This window comes from Toxorhynchites rutilus, chromosome 3, assembly GCF_029784135.1.
Source record: "Toxorhynchites rutilus septentrionalis strain SRP chromosome 3, ASM2978413v1, whole genome shotgun sequence".
NCBI lineage: Eukaryota > Metazoa > Arthropoda > Insecta > Diptera > Culicidae > Toxorhynchites > Toxorhynchites rutilus.
The window spans coordinates 314,469,094-314,492,112 of record NC_073746.1 but is presented as its reverse complement, the minus strand read 5'-3'; the positions used below and the strand labels follow the sequence as shown (position 1 = coordinate 314,492,112).

General features: G+C 39.8%; 3 protein-coding genes across 4 annotated transcripts in view; 1 reads left to right on the top strand and 2 right to left on the bottom strand.

The window, feature by feature from the left end:
- The window catches only part of LOC129774949 (uncharacterized), a 41,429-nt gene extending 20,281 nt beyond the window's left edge, over window positions 1–21,148 (bottom strand). The window contains exons 1-4 of one of the 2 annotated variants that reach the window (XM_055779056.1): window positions 20,885–21,148; window positions 4,136–4,448; window positions 3,919–4,072; window positions 2,760–3,846 (exon numbers count right to left, since the gene is read on the bottom strand). In XM_055779056.1, coding sequence (XP_055635031.1) covers window positions 2,760–3,846; window positions 3,919–4,072; window positions 4,136–4,257 — 1,363 coding nt within the window. In that variant the 5' untranslated portion in view covers window positions 4,258–4,448; window positions 20,885–21,148. Of the gene's footprint in view, window positions 1–2,759; window positions 3,847–3,918; window positions 4,073–4,135; window positions 4,449–13,264; window positions 13,421–20,884 lie in introns of those variants that run through there. The other variant, XM_055779057.1, reaches the window with a different exon arrangement.
- On the top strand, window positions 7,340–8,632 carry LOC129774951 (uncharacterized). Its single transcript, XM_055779060.1, has 3 exons — window positions 7,340–7,475; window positions 7,529–7,712; window positions 7,779–8,632. Coding segments are annotated over exons 1-3 (744 nt in total). The 5' UTR covers window positions 7,340–7,473; the 3' UTR covers window positions 8,337–8,632.
- LOC129774950 (putative nuclease HARBI1) lies at window positions 8,895–13,199 on the bottom strand. The gene is made up of 4 exons (XM_055779058.1): window positions 10,226–13,199; window positions 9,730–10,162; window positions 9,522–9,666; window positions 8,895–9,460 (listed from the first exon to the last, which is right to left on the bottom strand). The coding sequence occupies exons 1-4, from the start codon at window positions 10,336–10,338 to the stop codon at window positions 9,201–9,203; spliced, it is 951 nt and encodes a 316-aa protein (XP_055635033.1). The 5' UTR covers window positions 10,339–13,199; the 3' UTR covers window positions 8,895–9,200.
- Window positions 21,149–23,019: the final 1,871 nt, after the last annotated feature.

Genomic DNA, 23,019 nt, shown 5'->3' with positions numbered 1-23,019 from the left:
GCACTCACATTCATCATACTCAATTCTTAAGCCTATCTTATATCTAATACGTATTTACATTTCACCTTATTCTATTGTTAGTAAGAAGGGATTTGCTTTCTCGCGAAGGAAAAGGAAAAGGAGAATATAAGGATATAAGGACAATCACACACGAAGATCGATAACTTTTAGGAAGACATATATTTGGGACATGTAATCAAGGTCTAACCGAGCCAACACATCTCTCACCGGCACATTGGGCTGTCTTCCTCTGGCCCGAAGAGAGTTTTCTAAATTCGATCTGGCAACAAGATACACCTCGCACGACCAAACAACGTGTTCGATGTCGTGGTAACCTTGGCCACAAGCACAGATATTGCCATCGGCAAGATTAAAACGAAAGAGTAGCGCGTCTAACGAACAGTGATTGGACATGAGTCGAGAGAAGGTGCGAATAAAGTCCCGACTCAAGTCCAGACTTTTGAAACATGGTTTGAGGCTAACCTTAGGGATAATCGAGTGAAGCCACCGACCCAATTCATTTCCGTTCCACTTACGTTGCCAGTTAGCGATGGTATTTTTACGGACTAAAGAATAAAATTCATTGAAGGCGATTTGACGCTGATAAATATCGCCTTCAATTGCACCTGCCTTTGCCAATGAGTCAGCCCTCTCATTACCCGGAATTGAGCAATGTGAAGGGACCCAGACAAAGGTCTGGTTAAAGCACTCAAAATTTCACGTATTCTCTCAAGGAAGTACGGCGAGTGCTTTTCCGGCCTCACTGAACGGATAGCTTCGACAGAGCTAAGACTATCCGTTACAATGTAATAGTGTTCAACAGGTCGTGAGGCGACGCTGTCCAGCGCCCAATGAATTGCTGCCAATTCAGCAATATACACTGAGCAAGGATTCTGAAGATTGTGGGAGGTGCTAAAAAATTCGTTGAACACTCCAAATCCTGTGGACTCATTCATAGAGTCCACTTCAGTAAAGTACATATTATCACAATTGATACGCCCATACTTTGCATTGAAGATCGTAGGAACGATCCCCGATCGATGATAATCTGGAATTCCATGGATTTTCCCCTTCATGAACAGATCAAAATGTACAGAGGAATTGATGTAGTCAGGAAAACAAACACGGTTGGGAATATACAAAGAAGGATCAACCTGCATGGAGATGAATTCATGATATGAAGTCATGAATCCAGAATGAAAATTTAGCCCGATCAGCTGCTCAAAATTTCCGATCACCAAAGGGGATTTATACTTGAAAGTTCATTCGCCTCTAGTATATGTAATGTCGATTTCCCGGGCTCCTTGGTTTTGAAGTTTGTGTTGGGGAAACCGTTTTCCGATGTTACTCTGGTTGGTCCTTTCTTTGAGTACAATTTGAGGAGCACAAATCGACCCAATCAAAACGTGGGATTTAGAGCGTTTAGATGTTTGAAATTTGGTTATCTCAAAATCGTAAAATGTTATTTATTGTGATAAATGCGTACAAATATTTTCTATCAATTGATGCCAACATCTTTGCGGTCTATTAAGAAATGCTCGAGTTTTAGATTTTCAATTTAACCATCATGTATTCCTGTTAGGCGTAGACTTACGTCAAATCATCCAGACTAGTCCAGACTTTTCATTCACCACCATCCAGAACTTACTGAAACCACTTGACAAACTTGTATTAACATGTTTGCCGCACTGCACGCTAAATTATGTTTCCGGTTTTATACATGTATGTTTTACACATTTAGTCGAAATGTATTTCAATGTTTGGACAATTAGTGACAATAATCAGTTATAATACCATATTAATAACATATCGAAATGCATTTTCTTCAACAATAAAGATATTGAATTTACTGCCGAATAACCAGCGTCTTCTAATTAGTATTTTTTTCAGAGTTATGACTGTTTGAACGTTTGCAAAATTATAATAATCTCATTTTTTCTTTCCCTTCCATGCATATAGGGGGAAAGTGACCCTTACCCGACTCCCTAAATTGCAACGGTCTTTCATCGCAAAAAATTCTTATTTTTTGGCGACTTCGGAATTGAAATTTATACCATAATTCTTTAACTATGTGGTCCAGGTAATCCATGTGGTTAAAATGGGAAGGAAGTCAAAAGGGAGACTAACACCCCTATTCTGTATTTCGATCGATTCGAAATATTTCGAACGACTTGATAAAATTCCATTCTGTATTCCGTTCGAGTTGTTTTTGCATTTCGTCCGATCTGTTTCTCTTCGAACATTAAATGGGCAAAACGTTCGAAGTAGGGAAAATTATAACTCGAACCAAACAATGGTTTCGAACGAAATTGAAATCCGTCGGAATACAGAATGACTGTAAATCGGAAGTTTTCGACACTTTCAAAATTGTGGTCCTAAACCGTGTTAGAGCGAAATGGTGGTAGTGAAACAATACAAGCACAAACAAAAACTAACGCAAAACAGTTAATGGTCATGGGATCGGTTCAGATCCACCAGTTGGATTAGGACCATCACCCCCAACATCTTTGCTTAATTTATGTGCGACAATTTAATCCAACGAGTTAGTTGTCATCAGCGCTGTGAAGGATAATTAACACACCGATAATAACACATGAAATTGATGAGATACACATATCATCAAGTCTCATCTTAATTGCCCTTGTGAGAAATCTTCGAAAAGTAATATGTGTTAATTCAGCATCTAGTCAACCTCACGCTGAAAACATCACTAATCATATCAAGGTAAAATGTAAATTGTAACAAACGGAAATACTCACTCAAAACATCCTGCAGCGTCTCGTGAACATCGAACGGTGTCACCAGTCGGTTGAGATTGCTTCTAAAATTCGCATACTGCTCGCTATACTGTTTCTGGAACCACTCGGGGAAAACGAACCCGAAGAAGGGCAATCTCTCCTCCTGCTTGCCCTGGAGCGTATTCCTCACCTCAGCAAACCGATTCCCATGGTCGGACATCATAATCAAAATTGTGTTATTGAGCAATCCTGACTGCTTAAGCTCCACCAACCAATTGGTGATATCGGTGTCCGCTACCCCGACCTGGTTAATCGAATCGTGGGACAGCTCACCGTGGAAGCTGAACACAAAGCGTGGATTCGATGGGTAGCTTAGCATGAATTCTTTGGTATAGTCTAGCATAACTTTGTGACGAGGCTGAGCACCAACGCACAGCTTCTTATAGTAACTCAAATAACTGTCGATTGCTAGATAATACGTACGCATGTAATGATCGGTCGGCTGCACATCGAAGCCATTCAGTCGATAGGAAAACGTTCCTATGTGCGGTACATCCTCGTTGAAACCCGTCACATAGCCGTACTTTTCGTACTCATCCCACACCATCGGATACACGTTTACATAGTCCGAGTTTTTCATTCGCTTACGCGTTTCCGGTAGTTCTAACTCGGTGAACCCGGTCAAAAGGGGTATCAACGCTTGTGGCGTTCCATCACCCACAATGTTGTATCCTTGCAGAATCTGCGCCTTCAAGTACTTCGTTAGGTACTTGTAAGACTTGGGTAGCTTCCTAATGAACGCATTTCGGCTGAGAGAATCGAAGCCCATCATCAGGACATTGATAGCGTGATCTTTATTCCAACTGCGACGTCCAACAATATCGGGATCTTTTCGAATGCCGAATACTATACCAGTCCACCGGACACGGGACTCTGTCCAACATTTGACCCGAACAAAATCACTCTCCTTCAGGGCGTAGCTCTGAGTAGACCGCACCGGATTGGCAAATTGAATTTTGTAATCATCAGTGCGTATGATGTCCGCGAAGTCACAGGTGATTTTACCGTTTGCCTTCACTGCTTCCGGTTTGATGGTGCAGATGTTTTTCTGTTGAAAACACAAAACATGATCGATAGTAATGACAATGCGATGATCGTGATGATCGAACAGCATACTTACGTGACATGAAACCCAGTCATCATTCTCATTACCACACTCGATCGGTGGTTCGTCCTTCAAGAAACTTAGCATCTCTGGTGAATCAACGGGCAAGTTTGGCATCTTGCAAGCACCCTGATTGGCAAGTGACCTTATCGATTCCTCGATTAAACTTCTGTAATAATTAGAATAAAAATGAAAGATGATATCTAGAGTCACCTCATCCTTGCGAACTCACATCTTTTCCCGGTTGTCTATGTTGTCGCGATTGTTCAGCACATAATCTATGAGCAGATAGCCGACTGCAATCGTTAGCGCAATTACGAGATTCCTCCGAGAACATTTTCTAAGCTGATGCATTATTGCGGTTACATTAGTAATTTTGGTTTGGACTTTGGTTTTCAAGATTGCGATAGGAGGTCGAAAGTTCACACTGAGGAATTTACTATTGCTGTTCCGTCGACTCGATATGATTTCAGACCTCAGAACTGCTCGCTTTGGTTCTCAATAAATAATCCCAGCGGTGACATTCCAATTAAGTTGCGTGGATTCTGGAAGGAAAACGTGTTCGTTATTCATAAATCAAAGGGACATACGATGGACCTCCGGAGGTCATTCGTTCTGATTACTCAAGATCTTGTATATCCTGATTTGTTTACAAATTCGGAGCAACTACGTCAAAAAATGAGTGATGTACTCCTATGACCAAAGTGATTAACGCGTATCACAGAGGCGACACATGACCAAGTGAGCTACCTGTTCAATCAACAATGGTGTGTGTGTGTGTTTTCTATCGTTTCCATCGATTTCGTGTTCACTTTTGACCTCAAATGTTATTTTTACCTAAGGGGGCGCATCACAAGTAGTGATCGCTTCATACATAGTTGACCGCGTTTGCCCTGTAGCAATGAAGATGCAGAACCCGGTAGTCATTACTGCTTATTTCGAAGTGTTGTGTTATGTTGCGTGCGAGTTGTGTGGTGTAGTCAAGTGTAGCCATAGCATTATATTCTTCTCGGTAAAGGAGATTCATCCAAACAGAAAAGAATTATTATTACAGCTATTACACCTGCACAGCTTTGCAGACGGATATGAGCACTACAACGCTACACCTGGTTGATGGTGAGAACATGGAGGAACTACAACTGACAACTTACTGTGCTGCTGTGGCAATCGCTAAAAGTTTAAGATACCTTGTTAGGCCAAGAGGTGGACTCCTCCAACATCTTCGTGAATGGCCTGAGCTTCCTTGGCAAAGGAGATTGGAATAACGGATCCGAAACAAACGCGCCACTTTTGAAAAGCTGATGGCGTACAAAAGAGGCAGCAGATCGGCGAAATAGTGTCGCCATGTTGCTGTGATCGACCACTGCCACTGAACTCCGCTAGCTGGGAGGTCACCAGCTGACGGAAAAACTCGACACACAAGTACATCAATAGGGCGCCCTATTTAAATGACTCAAACGTTACTCTGACACTGCAAAGCGTCATGAACAAAATTGGATGTTCAGAGATAACGAGAAAGTGTTCTACGAACACTTAAGCGACGAGGAGTTGGGCAGGTATTTGACAGACCCCAGTACAACATCGCGACGGGCAAATGTGGTTATGCCAGGAGGAGGAGAGTTATGGTGAAATTGGAGAGATGCCAGCTATCCTTATCAGAGAGCACGATGTCCGCGAAGTCTCGCGGTACCTAAAGAATTGGTCAACACTGGTCCCCGATGGTGTTCAGAACCTCTGGCACAAGAAGCTGACCGTCGCACATCCATAAATCGCTGAGTGTTTCAAAAAGGTACTATGTGACCCACATTACCTTCCTGACTTCGTTATCCGTGGCGTAACCTTTCTAAAGATAGCAACTCATTGAACCCATCAAAGTGCATCATAACCGCCGAAATTTAGGTACGACATAATCATAAAGTTGTTCGGCATTCTTCCCCGACTGTCAACTAAAGCGAAAGTATGAAGTTTTGGCAATTCTATTTTTTTGACGTAGAACTACGTCTCTCATTAAGGGTGCCAAATCAGAAAACAGGTCCCGTTTTTATGAAATAAAGTTAACGTGAATAACTATTTTTACCGCGAACGAATTTAGACGATTTACATACCAAACGAATCGGAAATTCCCCAAGATTTGTTTTCCATGCTATATATTACAGTCCCCTGATGTGTAAACGGTTTAATTTGATGAAAACTAGAAGCATTTCTATTTTCCCATACATTTGTTCTGCTCATTTTTGAGCTTCCCTACCCAAAACTATTAAACAACTTTTGGCATTTTCTTTTTATTCATACTTCGAGCCCAAGCCCGTATGCTCGCACCTTCCTCTTTACCCCGTCCATAAGGTTCTGTACAACGTCAGGTTGTAGTTTTTTTTGAACAGAAATCCATTTTCTCTTGAAGTCCGCCTCCGATTTGACAACTTTTGGGTTCTTCCGGAGGGCCTGCCTGCGCGTTGGGCGGGTTCATTTCCTTTGGCACGAAGGTGACCCCGTTGGCTTCGTACCACTCCAACACGTCCTTTGAATAGAGGCACGAAGCGAGATCCGGCCAGAAGATGGTCGGGCCCTCGTGCTGCTTCAATAGTGGTAGTAAGCGCTTCTGTAGGCACTCCTTAAGGTAAACCTGCCCGTTTACCGTGCCGGTCATCACGAAGGGGGCGCTCCGCTTTCCGCAAGAGCAGATCGCTTGCCACACCATGTACTTTTTGACAAACTTGGATAGTTTCTGCTTGCGAATCTCCTCCGGAACGCTGAATTTGTCCTCTGCGGAGAAGAACAACAGACCCGGCAGCTGACGAAAGTCCGCTTTGACGTAGGTTTCGTCGTTCATTACCAGGCAATGCAGCTTCATCAGCATTTCGGTGTACAGCTTCCGGGCTCGCGTCTTCCCCATCATCTTTTGCCTTTCGTCGCGGTTAGGAGCCTTCTGAACCTTGTATGTACGCAGGCCCTCCCGCTGCTTGGTCCGCTGGACGAATGAACTTGACAAATTCAGCTTATTGGCGACATCCCGGACCGAACTTCTCGGATCACGTCTAAACTGCTTAACTACGCGCTTGTGATCTTTTTCACTGACGGAGCATCCATTTTTGCCGTTCTTCACCTTCCGGTCGATGGTTAGGTTCTCGAAGTATCGTTTTAGTACTCTGCTGACCGTGGATTGGACGATTCCCAGCATCTTACCGATGTCCCGATGTGACAACTCCGGATTCTCGAAATGAATGCACAGGATTAATTCACGACGCTCTTTTTCGTTCGACGACATTTTTCCAAATTTACGAAAAATTGACAGTGAAGCATGGCCAACGTGATCTATACACTCTTATCTGATTATAAGCGAAAGCTGAAGATATAGGTGTCTATTCTGTATTTCAATCGATTCGAAATATTTCGAACGACTTGGTAAATTCCATTCCCTGTTTCGTTCGAGGTGTTTTCAAATTCGAATACCTTTCGTTCGGACTGTTTTGTTTTCGAACATCTTTCATTCGAATCAAACCAAACGTCAAACCCACTTTGTTTATGAAGGAGTGAATAATTTCCGCAGCGGATGAGCGGTGAACTGCAAAAATGTAAGCTAATTTTTAATCATTTTTTTCTTTAAATTAATTTTAACGTTCAACAGGGAAAAAAACAAAAACAAAACAACCACTAAAAATCAGTTCGAGCGGATTGTGCTGCTTCTGGAGCAAGAGCCGGACATAGCAAAGGGTTTCTCCCGAGGAAATTCCGGACCCTTCTGGGATGATCTGGCGGCAGAAGTCAATAGTTTGGGACCGCCTATTCGCGATGGAAGTGGATGGAAAAAGGTATATACTAAAACGAATCCGAAACATATGTTTATAGTCTTATTTTTGCCCTGGTTTTCTGTGTAGGTTTGGGCGGACTATAAGTCCGGATTAAAGCGAAAACTCGCTCACAACAAACGGGAGCAGAGGGCGACAGGTGGAGGACCCAATAAAATTATCAATTTGTCCGAGCTGGAGGAGCAGGCAGTTCTACTAACTGGGTTACTTGCGACCGTGGAAGGAATCCCGGGTACCTCATCTCATGGAACACAGTTGGGTTCGCCTTCGGGTGAACCTCAAGCTGCAGACCAGGAAAATTTTATATATTATGGTACTTCCGACGAGTGTGACGGTATCAATAATACCATTCACTTCCAGCCCTCTCAGCCGAAAAAATCCAGACCTTCTACCACGAGGCTATTAGAGCTGCAAGTCGAGCAACAAAACAAATTTCACACCAATGTGAAATCCCTGTTAAAAAACACAAACAAGAATTTGAGTGATCTGGTTCATTATCAGCGCCAATCAGCTCGAGCGATTCTTTCCGTGGATGCCACACTCAAAGAACATCTGAGTGAACAAAAACGACATAACCACGAGATGGAGAAGATCGCGCCGGAGAAATCAATAGCGACAAATCCTTGAAACGCAGATTGCGTATATTTCAGAACATTAGAATAATGTTTCAAAATATCAGTGATCTGATTTTTTATCTTTATATTGTAACTCAAGTATAAAAAAATGAAAAAAGTTCTAATCGTATTTTTATATCTTTCCATGGAAGAAAAATCTTACTTAATTTTTTCTTTGAAGTTTGTTTGGAATAGCATCAAAATTATATAAACTTTTTTAAAATTCACGAATTTCGCCTATAGTTTATGGAACTTCCTTAACCCCTTCACGTACAACATTGAACTTCACTCGTTGTTTCTCGATGTGAAATAATTACATAGCCTCAGGCATATGATGAGGATACCGACAACTGAAGATTATCAAATTTCCGTTATTTAAAAAAAAAAATTGAATGAGCTAAAAATATAAAATATAATTTGAATATTATAATTAAAATAAAAACGAACGAGTTAGTACGTAGTAATAACTCCTTCGTTTTTATTTTAAACATAACATGTATTTGCTCATCATAGGGCACCCATGTTAGATACCCACACTCAGCAGAGTAGCGGAACGACTCGAAATGCTCGTTTTGGGCCGTGCTGTTGGAAATTAAATCGTACAGCAAGGGGTTAAAACAACGCAAAAAGTATTAATAATGGTTATTTGAATACTTGGCCTGCTTACGAGAAATCGATAATGACATGTTCTCAAAGTGTTGGCAGGAATAAGAGTAAATAATTCTGCCGAAACCATAGTTAAGTAAGGAAGACACTTCCTTTTCCGGTGGTTGTTATTTATTTGAGCATTTGCAAACAAGTTAGATGAAATTTAACAGTCATAAATATTAATTTAAACAAAAGTTTATTATGTAAACAGCTGCATAACATATTATAACTACTGAGAACGACCAAATTCTAAGCATATATTGTGAAGTGCACAGCATACATTTATAATTTGAGCGCATTTAGTAGGATTGTAGTGAAGTTGTCTCGCGCCAAGGATGCATCTAAACCGATTTTTTAGTAAACCGATTGTCCGCTCGACGATAGCACGACCCAAGGCATGCCTGCGATTAAAATCGCTCTCCAAACTCCCTTCCTCCGCTGCTCTGAATGGGGTAACTAACCAAGGTTCCGATGGATAACCAGCATCACCTGAAAATATTTTATCACACAGTACATACAAGTATACTAAAATATTGTAGTTGAACATTACCTAGAATCTTAGTATTAACTTCACCATTTTGGTGAAGCTGCTCAAAGTGAGTTCTTGCAGGGCTTACACGCCATATATGAGAGTCATGATTAGATCCCTGGAAGGTAGGATCAACGAAACGAATCCTTTGCTGATCGTCACAAACCTATGTTGATAAAAAAGAGTATTTGTTCATTGATTTGTTAATTCAAATACTAATAATACTTACAATCAGAACGTTGAGACTATAAAATCCCTTCCGATTAAAAAACAAATTTCGATTCAGCTTAGGTGGAATAATTTTTACGTGGGTTCCATCCAAACACATAATAACACCCGGAATTGATGTTTTCTGATAGAAGTGTAGTTTAGCACGCCGCTGTTCGTCTTCCGTCATATTTAGGGAAATCCATTTCTTACACAGTGTCCGCTCCAGAATGTTAAGCATTTCAGTCAGCACCTTGGAAAATGTGGGCTGTGCTATGGCAATGTGACAATCTTGCCCTGCTCCATGTTGATAATTTCCTTCAGCAAAGAATCGCAAACATGCTGCGAGTTTCACCTCCGTGGATAGACCACCTTTCCTTGTGGTAAGGCAGTTCTCAATTTCCTCTAAAACGTACCGAAAAGCTTCCTTACTTAGACGAAAACTTTTGATGAATCTGAATAAGGGCAAAATAATCAATAAGAGAAACAAACATGGGATTTTTGAGACGGATACTTACGCTTCATCAGAAAGTTTCATGAAGTCGGTTGATTTTCGGTGGTTTCGCCGATGGTAGCAAGGCATTCCAATTTCTTCTTGCTCCGCCAAATTCGGTAACAAAACGGAATCCATTGAACGAGAAAATTTTCTCACAAATTTCTCTTAGGATCAAAAATTAACTGAAATTCAACTCGCACTCGCCGCTATTTAATACGGTGTTTCTTTTTGTTTATCGGTTTTTGACAGATCGATGCATATTCGAAATTTTCTAACACTTTCGTTCGAAACGAGCAAAACGATTGGAATAGGGAATGGTAAATTCGAAAACGATCGAAATATCACTTTCGAACGAAATAGAAATCCGTCGGAATACAGAATAGGCACCATAATTCCTAAAAATTAAATTTCTACAGCGTTTTTTCCGTGATGCAATTTGATGTGACACACCCTTTAATCTTCCATACAAATCATTTCGTGTTCACCGTAATGTGACGTTCATGATCAGGCCCTTTATCTTGCAATCTTTCAGCTCCCTTCTGTGCGTTTTCTGAAATTTTCTTCGTTTCACCTCAAGAGATTCCGCTCCTGCTTCATGTAGTCGTTTCATTAACTTTGATCATTTGGCGCAAAAGCTCATTTCTACCTTGTCTTTCCTTGTCTTCAAGATAAAGAGAATGAAATTTTCGAACTCGTTGAACCAACTATATTAACACTTTTATTGATGCTATTCTTCAAAAGTGAAGCATAGCATCATAAAATTAAGACTCCTTCAAGATAACTTTAAACTGTATAAATAAATCTTTTTTTTAAACTTTTACGACACGTCTCAATCGTCGTTTAACTCAATTAAAAATCATAAACAATTAATTTATTGGAAGATATCGACAGACGCTTAGATTTCATTGTTCATGCTAACTAAATGTTTTATGAACCACAGCTAAAGTACTAGTAGAGAATTTGATGAATAGTCTACATCTGGTTTTTTTCCGAAAAATTACTGGAAAATCAGGGAATACTAGAGATTTTTTTTCGGAATATGAGTAGACACCCTTGACACGCTAGAAGGGGACGATAAGGATTGAATGATTTCCTTATCGTCCTCTCAAGGTCTTCTACCGTCCGGAATGCACCATCCTCAATCGGCACTGGAGAGAGTGACACCACCACGCAACGAAGGAATTAGAATCGTCGACATTTTCGCAATGTTTGTTGTCCAGGTACAACAACAGCGCGAGTGCTTCGCAACCAAAACGCGTTGTCTGCACCGCTGACAAAGAACACAGCGCTCTGCACTGTACGCAAGCGGTGTACCAACTCCTCCTACAGTGGAGGAGGAAATTACAGCTTAGAAGAAGGCAGTGCATGGTGCCTACCCCCATCAACTGGAGCGGCCACACATCGACAAGGCCGCATTTAATATGTGACTAACGCGTGGTGAACTCTCTACAGTAATAGAAGCCGACATGATAGTCGTCAAGGACAGGATAATGCCGACAAGAAAGTGCGAGCAGTACTTCTGGCATCAAAACGTTGATGACATATGCCGGATGTGCCATCAACCAGGTGAAAACATAGAACACATTATGGGAGGCCGTCCCATTTTGGCCAACGCATCCTACACCAAACGCCACAACGTGACCCGAATTGTTTAACTGGCACTCCAATGTGGCCTATTGAAAGACAACGTACCCAACTACCGGTACCAGTCTGCATCTGTCCCGTTTCAACCGTTTCAAGTTGTACTAAAATCGCACCGTTCTATCTGGCCTCTCGATCCACCACAACCGTCCAGATATTATGGTATAAGACAAGAGCGACCGACAAGTCACCATAATCGATGTCAATATTCCACTGAACCAAAATCTGGAGGAGACCCACGGCCGCAAAATATGCAAGTATCAACCATTGACCGTGGAAATCAAGATATTTTGGAAGATCCCAAGAATTGTTCCAGTCGTTCTCTCTGGAACTGGAATTGTCCCGAAACGCTTCCGGAAGCGCTAAAGGTGTTGAATATCGAGAAGGAATTGGCTGGTATCCAAAAGTCGGTCATCCTTAGCACCTGTGCAATTGTCCGACAATTCCTCGGCCAGGACCAAACAGCACGATCATGCAAATACGTGCATTCCGCGGAGCCTTGGCCCTCTTTGGAAATAAGAAGCCCGTGGGCATGTAAATATTCTGGCTAGGTTCTCCTAGTCAAGAAGTGTGACAACACTGCAAAAACAAATGGTGAATCAATTCCTGTTCTAACCGGCAGTTTAATCGCCAAGAAAATGTTTTCATATTTGTATTAATACATGCGTACTCTTGAGCTTTTGCGTGAGATTTGGCATAAAAATCTCAGCAAATCACTTATAAAAAAAACATGCAATATATGTTACGATGAGACGACGAAGTTGCTCTAGAAACATGAGTGTCATCTAAGGAAAAATGATGTAGAATAACACAACGATAATAAATATTAAAAAAAAAATGCATCGCACAATGGTATGACTGCCAGTCCAAGTAATTGCTTGGTTAGCATTTATACATTCACTGTACAAAAACAATGCACACGTTAATTGCTATGTGCCCACGATAGAACAACTATGCGTGTCGCACATTATAATGTATCTGATACAGTCAATCTCAAAATTGAGTATACACATGCTACTTGACAATACTCTCTATTCATTAGGTACAAAATATTTTGAATACATTTCTTCTTTCGATGTATTTTAACAACACACACACATTTGACTAACAATGCGCGCAAGAAAATTTCGCGAAAAGTTCTTTGCTAATTATTTATTCCAAAAAAATTGAAAACAACCTCTATTCTAAGCATCGCCAAATTGAGTGTACACCTTAAATATCTCCAAACAAATTAACCTTTTAAGGTGAAGGTGGAAGCTAACCACAAATGGCTGCCACAATGGCGCTCATTTCTTTCATCTTTCTCCCTTACCCCTCGCCCGAAATAATTTTGCGAAACAGTGTGAAGAAAATGATCGTTTGCACACACTTCTCACCAAGTAATAGTAACTAAAATATGAAAAAATGAGTAATCACTCACCAAATATTAAATTTTCATCTGCCATCGCAATGAAAACGTCGTTGAACTCGAGCTAGTCTGCCGTAATCTCGCAAAGTGACGCAAGCGCCAAAATTGACATTTTCCTTTTTTTGTTTTAGATCGATGAAGAATTCCAAATGCTTTCAAACAACTGCGAAGTTTCACAGAAATGTGAAAAAATGACCCCGTAAAAGTCTAAAAACGGAGTGGCGCAAGCGCCATTTCCACTGTGATGTGGCGCAAGCGCCATTTTCCCTATGGTGTGACGTGATTTGATTGTGATAGGAAGTGATTTTCTATTTGATCTGATAGTATAGAATGGATTAGCAGGGACAGCAAATTTCATATAAAATCATCTTCCGTAATGAACGTTTAGCATAATGAAAATCACTTTTCCGAAAAGCTCGTCATTGTATTTTGCTCTGTTTATAAATCTCGTCAAATATTTAAATTCATAAAACCAAACTCACTTGAAAGGAAAAAATTATCCTTGATCGATCACATATTGTACATAAAAATTGTAACTAATTAGTTTAAACTCATCAATTTAATTGTTGATTACCAGAATTGATGTCTTTTGATGGCAATGATATCTTCTATCCTCAGGTATCAAGCGATAAAGCTTCTTGACGCTGTCTACTTTCTCACATGCTCATTTCTCTTTCGGATGGATTGAAGCTGAGTGTTGATTGAAGGGTAAATATCGGATTTGGTGAAAAGTTGCACTTTTCCAAATCCTCCATCGAAACGCATCTTGTAACCAAACTTAAAACATACTCGCATAAACTGTATCTGCTTTACATCGGATGATTCTGGACGGGATTATCTTATGTTTTCAATTATATTTTGGATTGGAAAAAAATGGTACTGTCCATAATTGTTACAATCGGGTTCTCAACTATGTTAGCCTGTTCAACGCATGTTACAAAGTCGGAAAATGTGTAGAACTTTTCTCCCTGATGCTTTCTCATGCTCCGCTCAACGGCAACATTTTGGATAAAATAATTGGAAACAGATTCTCGCATACTTTTATGGATGAACGCCTATCGGTTGTGGAAACAGCGATTAAAATTTGCTGTTTCCACAACAAATCGGCGTTGGTAAAATAGCTTAAATAAAACGGCATTTTTTCAAAAATCAAGTCGATGGCAATGTTTTTCCATCAAGTGTACACAATTTGAACAGATCAGATTTTCGTAATGTACGCGTAAGCTGATTATACATGCAATTTTACGAAAAGTCTCGTACTGAAAATTCTTCCCTCTGGCGCTTGCGTCACTTTGCAAGATTACGGCAGTAGTGCTCTGAAAGTTAACTTTTCATTTTTCAATTTTCCGCAACGGTTTTGTTTGTATTGGTGAAAACATCTTTATTTTTCCGACATTGATCCAGACAACATCATTGAAACAGATATAAAAACCACCCAAAAAAAAAACAATTATTACTTTTACGTTTAATGGGTCTATAATGTAAGTTTTAGCAACTTGAATTGCAGAGCTCGGAACACTGCCACGGCTGCCTATGCTTTCAAAAATAGTAAACGGAAAAGTATTACATTCAATCAATATGCCTCGGCCAACGAAGAGAAGGGTTAAGGCTCTCCAACGTGATGTGTGAAAACAATACGATCAACGAAGGAAAATATTGAGGAATTATCAATATCGAGTTACTGTGCGGAAGAACTTGTTGATAACAAAAGAGCCCCAATTCATGTGAAAACAAAGGGAAAATGTCAGTGGGATACTCGATATGTTGGATCCTGTCAGTTCAATAGGGGTTCTCTAAAGACGTAACCCGGGTGGAAGCGCCCCACAGTATGATAAATGAATTGATCTATTTACGTACAAAGATCAAAACAAATGAAACACATTGCTCTTCTCTCACAAACACTATTAACCCATTTTTACAAGTGGTTTTACCTATACTACTACAAAGGCTTGCTCCCACCTTCACCTTAAATTACACCTTAAGGTGAAGGTGGAAGCTAGCCATTGTAGTAGTATAGGTAAACCCACGTGTAAAAATAATAGTGTTTGTGAGAGAAGAGCAAAGCACATGTAAATAGATCAATTCACTTATCAGACTGTGTGGCGCTTCATTGACACGAGTCTTTGAATACATTTGAAAAAAATAACAATTCAATACTGAAGATAAATGTATGAACGATATGTTCCGATGAACGATTGCAAACATAAATATATATGGAAGGTGCATTTGAATATGAAGTAAAATTCTGATTATACGCGAGCGTAACACGAGCAAATTTATAACACATGCGAATTGGAGCTCTTTTGATATTAACAAGTTCTTCCGCATAGTATCGATGCTGATAATTCCTCAATTTTTTTTCCTTCGTTGGTCGTATTGTTTTCACATATTCACGTTGGAGAGCCTTAACCCTTCTCTTCGTTGGCCGAGACATTTAGATTGAATGTAATACTTTTCCGTTTATTGTTTTTGAAAGCATAGGCAGCCGTGGCAGTGTTCCGAGCTCTGCAATACAATTTTCTTACCCTATGTTAAAGTTGCTAAAACTTACATTATATACCCATTAAACGTAAAAATAATGATTGTATTGATATCAACACAATTTGATCTTATTGATTTTCATAACATGAACCGCTATAACTCAGGAATAACATTTTATTGAGTGGTTTTGATAGCTGTTTCGATGATGTTGTCTGGCATCAGTGTCGAAAAAATAACGATGCTTTCACCAATACAAACAAAACCATTGCCGAAGATTGAAAAATGAAAATTTAACTTTCAGAGCACTTGCTCGAGTTTTCCGACGTTTTTCACTATACAGTGCGACAGCAGGTGAAAATTTAATATCTTGTGAGTAATCGATTAGAGTTTGGTTGATATTACTTCATGGGAAGTGTGCGAAAACGATCATTTTCTTCACACTGTTTCGCAAAATTATTGATTTTCGGGCGAGGGGTGAGGGAGGGAGATGAAAGAAATGAGCGCCATTGTGGCAGCCATTTGTGGCTAGCTTCCACCTTCACCTTAACGTCGAAAGGTTACATTTAAGGTAATGTTATATTATCAGGCACGTAGCGTAAGCGGCACGGCACGTTTCATGCAAGACAAATATTATTGCGTGTGTTTCAAATGTGTATGTGTATATATAGCGGAACGGCTCCGGGCATACACAGCACGTACGTTTCAGACAAATGCATGAAGGAATTAAGGTAATATTATATTATCAGGCACGTAGCGTAACCGACACGGCACTTTTCATGCAAGACAAATATTGTTGCGTGTGTTTCAAATGTGTATTCGTACATATAGCGGAACGGCTCCATGCATACACAGCACGTTTCAGACAAATACATGAAGGAATTCTCGAAAAGAATATTTTGCCGGTGCCGGCCACGAACTACACGGGCGAGTAGCACCTTACATACAAATAAAACGTCGAAGTTCGTGGTATGGGTGCGTTCGTCGCTCTTCGGTACGACATCGGTTCAATCACCAGTAGCATTTCTCCGCTCCGTCTGCGCTGCCGGTCTGTACAGAGAAGTTGCTATGCCTGATGATATGAATACATCATGTACGGTACGTGCCGTTTACGCTACGTGCTGGATAATATAAAACGGCCTTTATCGAAAAGAATATTTTGCCGGTGCCGGGCATGAACTACACGGGCGAGTAGCACCATACATACAAATCAAATGTCGAAGTTCGTGGTATGGGTGCGTTCGTAGCTCTTCGGTACGACATCGGTTCAATCACCAGTAGCTACGCTTAGCTCTATTTCGTCAACGCGAATTTACTCTCCCGCTACGAAAACAAATTTCTCTCCTCCGTCTGCACTGCCGGTACAGAGAAGTTGCTATGCCTGATAATATGAATACATCATGTATTTGTCTGCCCGTGTCGGTACGTGCCGGGTAATATAAAACGGCCTTTATTCTTGAAATAAGTCATATTTGAAATATGAAAAATATAGGAGGTTGTGTTCAAGACACGACCGCACCGGGTTACGTACAGCACGCACGTACGCACACAAATATCCATATATCGATGGCTTGAAGCAACTAAATATACACACGCTCATCTCCGTTTTGCGCTCTTCTCAACAGATGCCATTTCTGTTAATATTGCCAGTCTAGATTAGCTTAGCTGTCATCCTTTGTGGAGAGAGTTTTCCTACCGTCATGCGAAACCAAATCACTGACAAAATTACAGAACATTTATTTTCTTGGTGAGCTGACGATAGCCTAGCTTGATGATTCCCCACAAAATTGTGTAGCTCAGAACCTTAATGCAATGGTTGCAATGCCAGAGACATTAACGAGTAAGTAATTTGGTCGCGTCCACAGCTCAATCCGAAACGAAAACATGTGATGACGCAAAACAAGGAAGAACAACCGATATTCATTGTTTTGAACATAGAACAATATTGAAAGTTTGCCTTCCTTACTTGCTTGAGACTTTAAACTTCTTCAGTTCATTCGTCTCTAACCTTTAAAAAGGCCCTTGGAAAACTTTATCCATCATATTACTCCTCCACCCCCATTGCCTTGAGAAAGGCATTCGATCTCTCGCTGTCAAGCTCGCCCAACAACAATGTTGTTCCGTCGATTTCCTCACGAAGAATGAAAGTTTGCCTCAGCGATATCCACTGTTTATGCTCTAGGCAAATTTTCCCCTTCGTTCTTCTTCTTTTCCTTTGGGAACGGAGACTTTACATCTTACATCTTACGATTTCCCCTTCGTTGCTCGTTATTGACAGCTCTGTTCGGGAAATCGCACAAATGGACAGAACAAATGTATGAGGAAATTGGAATGCTTCCAATTTTCATCAATTTAAACCATATACAGACTATGGGATTATAATGTATAGCATATCAAACAAATCTTAGGGAATTTCCGATTCGTTTCGTACTTAATTCGCCAAAATCCGTTCGCGGTGAAAATAGTTATGACCGTTAACTTTTTTTCATAAAAACGTGACCTGTTTTCTGATTTGGCACCCTTAATGAAAGACGTAGTTCTACGTCAAAAAAAAATTCAAACTGTATATAATCGAGTCCGACCTGTACTAGGGGATTGATTTTTGTTATCTATTAATTTTCTTTTTAAGAAAAACATGAGCTGTACACTCAATTTTGCCACGTCTTATTGAAAATTTTGGTTTGTATTTTAAACATGAAATAGAAAAGTGACCATTTTAATTTTTTTATTATCACTACCTGAGAGTGAAATGGATCGATTTTGCGATGAATATATGTCGCATTTTATTATTTACTTTTTAACCCCGAAAAACTCAAAAATAACAAAACAGCACGAGTGTATACTCAATTTTGCGATTGACTGTACGATTTTTGTGTAATTTTCATCAGAAAAAAATGCATCGCACAATGATATGACTGCTATAGTCTAGAGATGGGCAAAACAGTTCACTTTGATGAACGGTTCACTCATTAACCGTTCATCTAAGTGAATCAGTTCTTTTGAACCTTTCTTTCGCTCTTTCGTTCAGCGGTATTAAGAACAACATAGAATGTTAGCTGGAACCTAACATCAATAGACAGCTATTAATTGATATCGTTGGATTGGATAGTGTACGTATGAGATTTCTATTTTTGAAATTTTGTGGGGAAAGATAAGTCGCAAACTGTATGTGAAAATATGTTTGTCGGTCGGCAAAAGTTTATGTAATAATTTGATGTGCACAAAATATGTGCAATTTTTCATATTCTCTTTTTGGACAACACACAGGTTCCATGTAAGATCATATTTCATAATGTTCATTCAGGGGAAAAATCAGCAGCGATTTTCACTAACAATAAATCATACAAACAATCACGATAACACGTATACGCAATAGGCCAAACAATGAATTGAAAGCAACGAAAAAACTTTGCCCTCACTATAAGATTTTATGTTTACCTAATTCATGAATCGCCCCAGCTTCCCCCAGATTTTTTTCTGATAATTAGGAAAAATATGAATGTTACGCGGAATTGAAAGAATACATGTTATTGGAAATATATAGTTTTGCTTTTAAAACTACGAAAATCTAATTTAATTTTTAACACAAAATTGAGTATACATTAACGAAACAAACCCTGCGTTAGATGCATTTTGCTCATCATGACGATATCGTTCAATTTTCCTTACAAACGTTCTCGTTATATTTGTCCATTCCGTCCAGCGCAAATCAGTTCAGCTGTACTCGCTCGCCCGCAAACACTTCGTTCTCAAACAGTTCGTTCCCAAACAGTTCGTTCCCAAACAGTTCACTCTCAATCAGTTCTTTCCCATACAGTTCACTCGCAAACAGTTCGTTCACAAGCAGTTCACTCTCCATCAGTTCACTCGCAAACCGTTCTTTCGGAATCAGTTCGTTCACAAACCGTTCGCTCGCAATCAGTTCGTGGGGAGAATTACCGTTCTTTGAAAAAGAACGACCGTTCGTTTACTCTTTTCGGCGAACTAGTTCGTTCGTACCGTTCGTGAACGGTTTGCCCATCTCTACTATAGTCCAAAGTAATTGCGTGGCTAGCATTCATACATTTACTGTACAAAAACAATACACACGCTAATTGCTGTGTGCCCACGATAGAACAACTATGCGTGTCGCACATTTTAATGTATTTGATGTGTCTTAGAACAAGAAACTAGTTTTTCAACCAAAAAACTTCCAGGGCTGCGCAGTATAAACATAACCGTTTTTATTCGGGAGTTATCAAAAGAAATTCTTTCATAACCAATCTTCTCCTGCGGAAAAACCTAATAGATTTGTGCTTTAATTTCAGTGATGCCTATCTATTGCCACAGTTCAGTGGATGATGTTCCCGCACAGAGCCAACGCCAAACGCGCGGCTGCGGCATCAACAAACCGATCGCTCAGTGAGACAACTGAGGGATAAGTGGAACTTTATGTAAATTAGTAGCTAACAGAAACCGGTAAAATTTGCACAAGGGTGATTTTTTTTCGTCGGTTGCGTGCAGCCGTCGTAAAATGATGTAGCCACGTATGGTTGCACGGTGGAATAATCAACTCGAACACCACACGGCTGAGAAGCTCCCCAGGAGGTTGGACTTTGATAATACAATGTCTGTTCCGAAATAGCTTTGTTATTGTTTCTGGAGGTGTAATTTTTTTACCAGATGGCTTGCAGGAATACACGATTGATGTTATTCATGAACACAACAGCATATGAAATTTATCACAAAAACTAGGATCATTGAAATATAACCGAGTATACGTGTCATCTTATTTATACCGTACCACCGATGGGGACAACACGCAAATCTGATCGAAAAGCATCCATCATTGTAATTACGTAAATTTTGCTATACACTGGTATAATCGATATCCTGCAATATTGCTGTCATGATCGCTTATGATTCCGTGATTCCGTGCTAATTTCAACCGCAAACAGAATAGATAATGATTCCGATGTGATTTTGTATACATGCATGCATACATGATGCTGCGCTCGAATCTCGGAGATGAAGACATCGTTGAAATATAAAACACTGAATGGGTAGTTTTCGAACCAAATCATCTTTTTTCAGACTGGTGGTCTCAGCAGTATTGTTTTGGGTTAAATGATAAAATCGATGAAGGGAGAAAATTTTCGTCTGCAGCAAACACACCTTTTTTCAATCTCTGCCTTTGTCTGCTAAACTTCACATTGAGTAGATTTTAACACTCCCCTAGCGTGATGAGCTTAAAATTGTAACATTTTCAATCGCCGCGTTTTCCCGTTATTTCTTATTTTGCTATTCCAAACACACACTTTCAAGAAGGGGAAAATTGCAACCGGGACACTTTCCTCACTAAAGACGAGCCAACAACCGATACATCCTTACAACGTCAGCTGTATTCGCGAACTAACGACCAGAGAATGCGTTCGCGGTGTTGGTGTTTGGCAAAATCTCTTGCATGAAACTCGCGAGAGCGGTAAAACGAATTGTACCCTTCAGAGCATGCTCTTTGTTTTTTGTTGGTTTTCACCGGTTGCCTGAAACGTAAACATTCTCTTGTTGGGGAAAACATAGATGTAAATAAAAAAAACTATGCAAAATAATAGCGAATTCGTTTTTAAAACTGAGTCAGTGCCACACTGACTCTGTAATAAAAAAACGTTTTCAGTTTCACGAATGCGGTGGTTTGTTGGTGTGCGTTGTATAGTCTGATTTGTTTATATTTGCGACGACAAATGTACAGTGTCGACGTCTGGTGGAGATATTAGTGCTTGGGAGGTAAAGTATTCTCTATAAGATCAGAAGGGCCAAGTGCAGTGTAAAAATATAAAAATTTGAATAAAAATTTTTACTTCATATTGTTTGATTACCTAACACATGTAGTCCTGACACTCACTTAACCATTTGTCGATGCATTTCCTGTTTGTTCCACAAATAATTACTATTATAATATAAAATCATCATTAGACACAGTTTTCGTTCAATGTTTCTGCAATATCGGAAAAAAACCCTCTTATTTCATCACATAAAATAAATATTCGATACGTTAAAGTAAATTTTCATTCCTAATTTTGATTTTGAGAGCATGTTTATTCCTCCTGAATATCCATAATAATTTTCGCCTCCCAATGAAAGCACACGGAGCTTAATGCCGTCTACACGAATATACTCTTCAAAATCAGAATCCGAATTGGATTACGATTCAAATAATACAAAAGCAAGAGCAGCAGGTTTTCCATTTTCATAGTCTCTATTTTTAGATTTTCCAAAACAATACTCGGAACTTGACAGTTCAGTATAGTTGTATTGGTGAACTCGAGTGCCAACCCGTGAAACATCTCAGTGCGAAACTAACAGCTTTCGGGGCGAACTAGTGCGACACTGAGTGCGAAACTGAGTGAATAAAAAAAATGTTTTGACAGCAGTTAGTGCGGCACTGGGGTTGAAACTAGAGATGGGCAAACCGTTCACGAACGGTACGAACGAACTAGTTCGCCGAAAAGAGTGAACGAACGGTCGTTCTTTTTCAAAGAACGGTAATTCTCCCCACGAACTGATTGCGAGCGAACGGTTTGTGAACGAACTGATTCCGAAAGAACGGTTTGCGAGTGAACTGTTTGAGAGTGAACTGATGGAGAGTGAACTGCTTGTGAACGAACTGTTTGCGAGTGAACTGTATGGGAAAGAACTGATTGAGAGTGAACTGTTTGGGAACGAACTGTTTGGGAACGAACTGTTTGAGAACGAAGTGTTTGCGGGCGAACGAGTACAGCTGAACTGATTTGCGCTGGACGGAATGGACAAATATAACGAGAACGTTTGTAAGGAAAATTGAACGATATCGTCATGATGAGCAAAATGCATCTAACGCAGGGTTTGTTTCGTTAATGTATACTCAATTTTGTGTTAAAAATTAAATTAGATTTTCGTAGTTTTAAAAGCAAAACTATATATTTCCAATAACATGTATTCTTTCAATTCCGCGTAACATTCATATTTTTCCTAATTATCAGAAAAAAATCTGGGGGAAGCTGGGGCGATTCATGAATTAGGTAAACATAAAATCTTATAGTGAGGGCAAAGTTTTTTCGTTGCTTTCAATTCATTGTTTGGCCTATTGCGTATACGTGTTATCGTGATTGTTTGTATGATTTATTGTTAGTGAAAATCGCTGCTGATTTTTCCCCTGAATGAACATTATGAAATATGATCTTACATGGAACCTGTGTGTTGTCCAAAAAGAGAATATGAAAAATTGCACATATTTTGTGCACATCAAATTATTACATAAACTTTTGCCGACC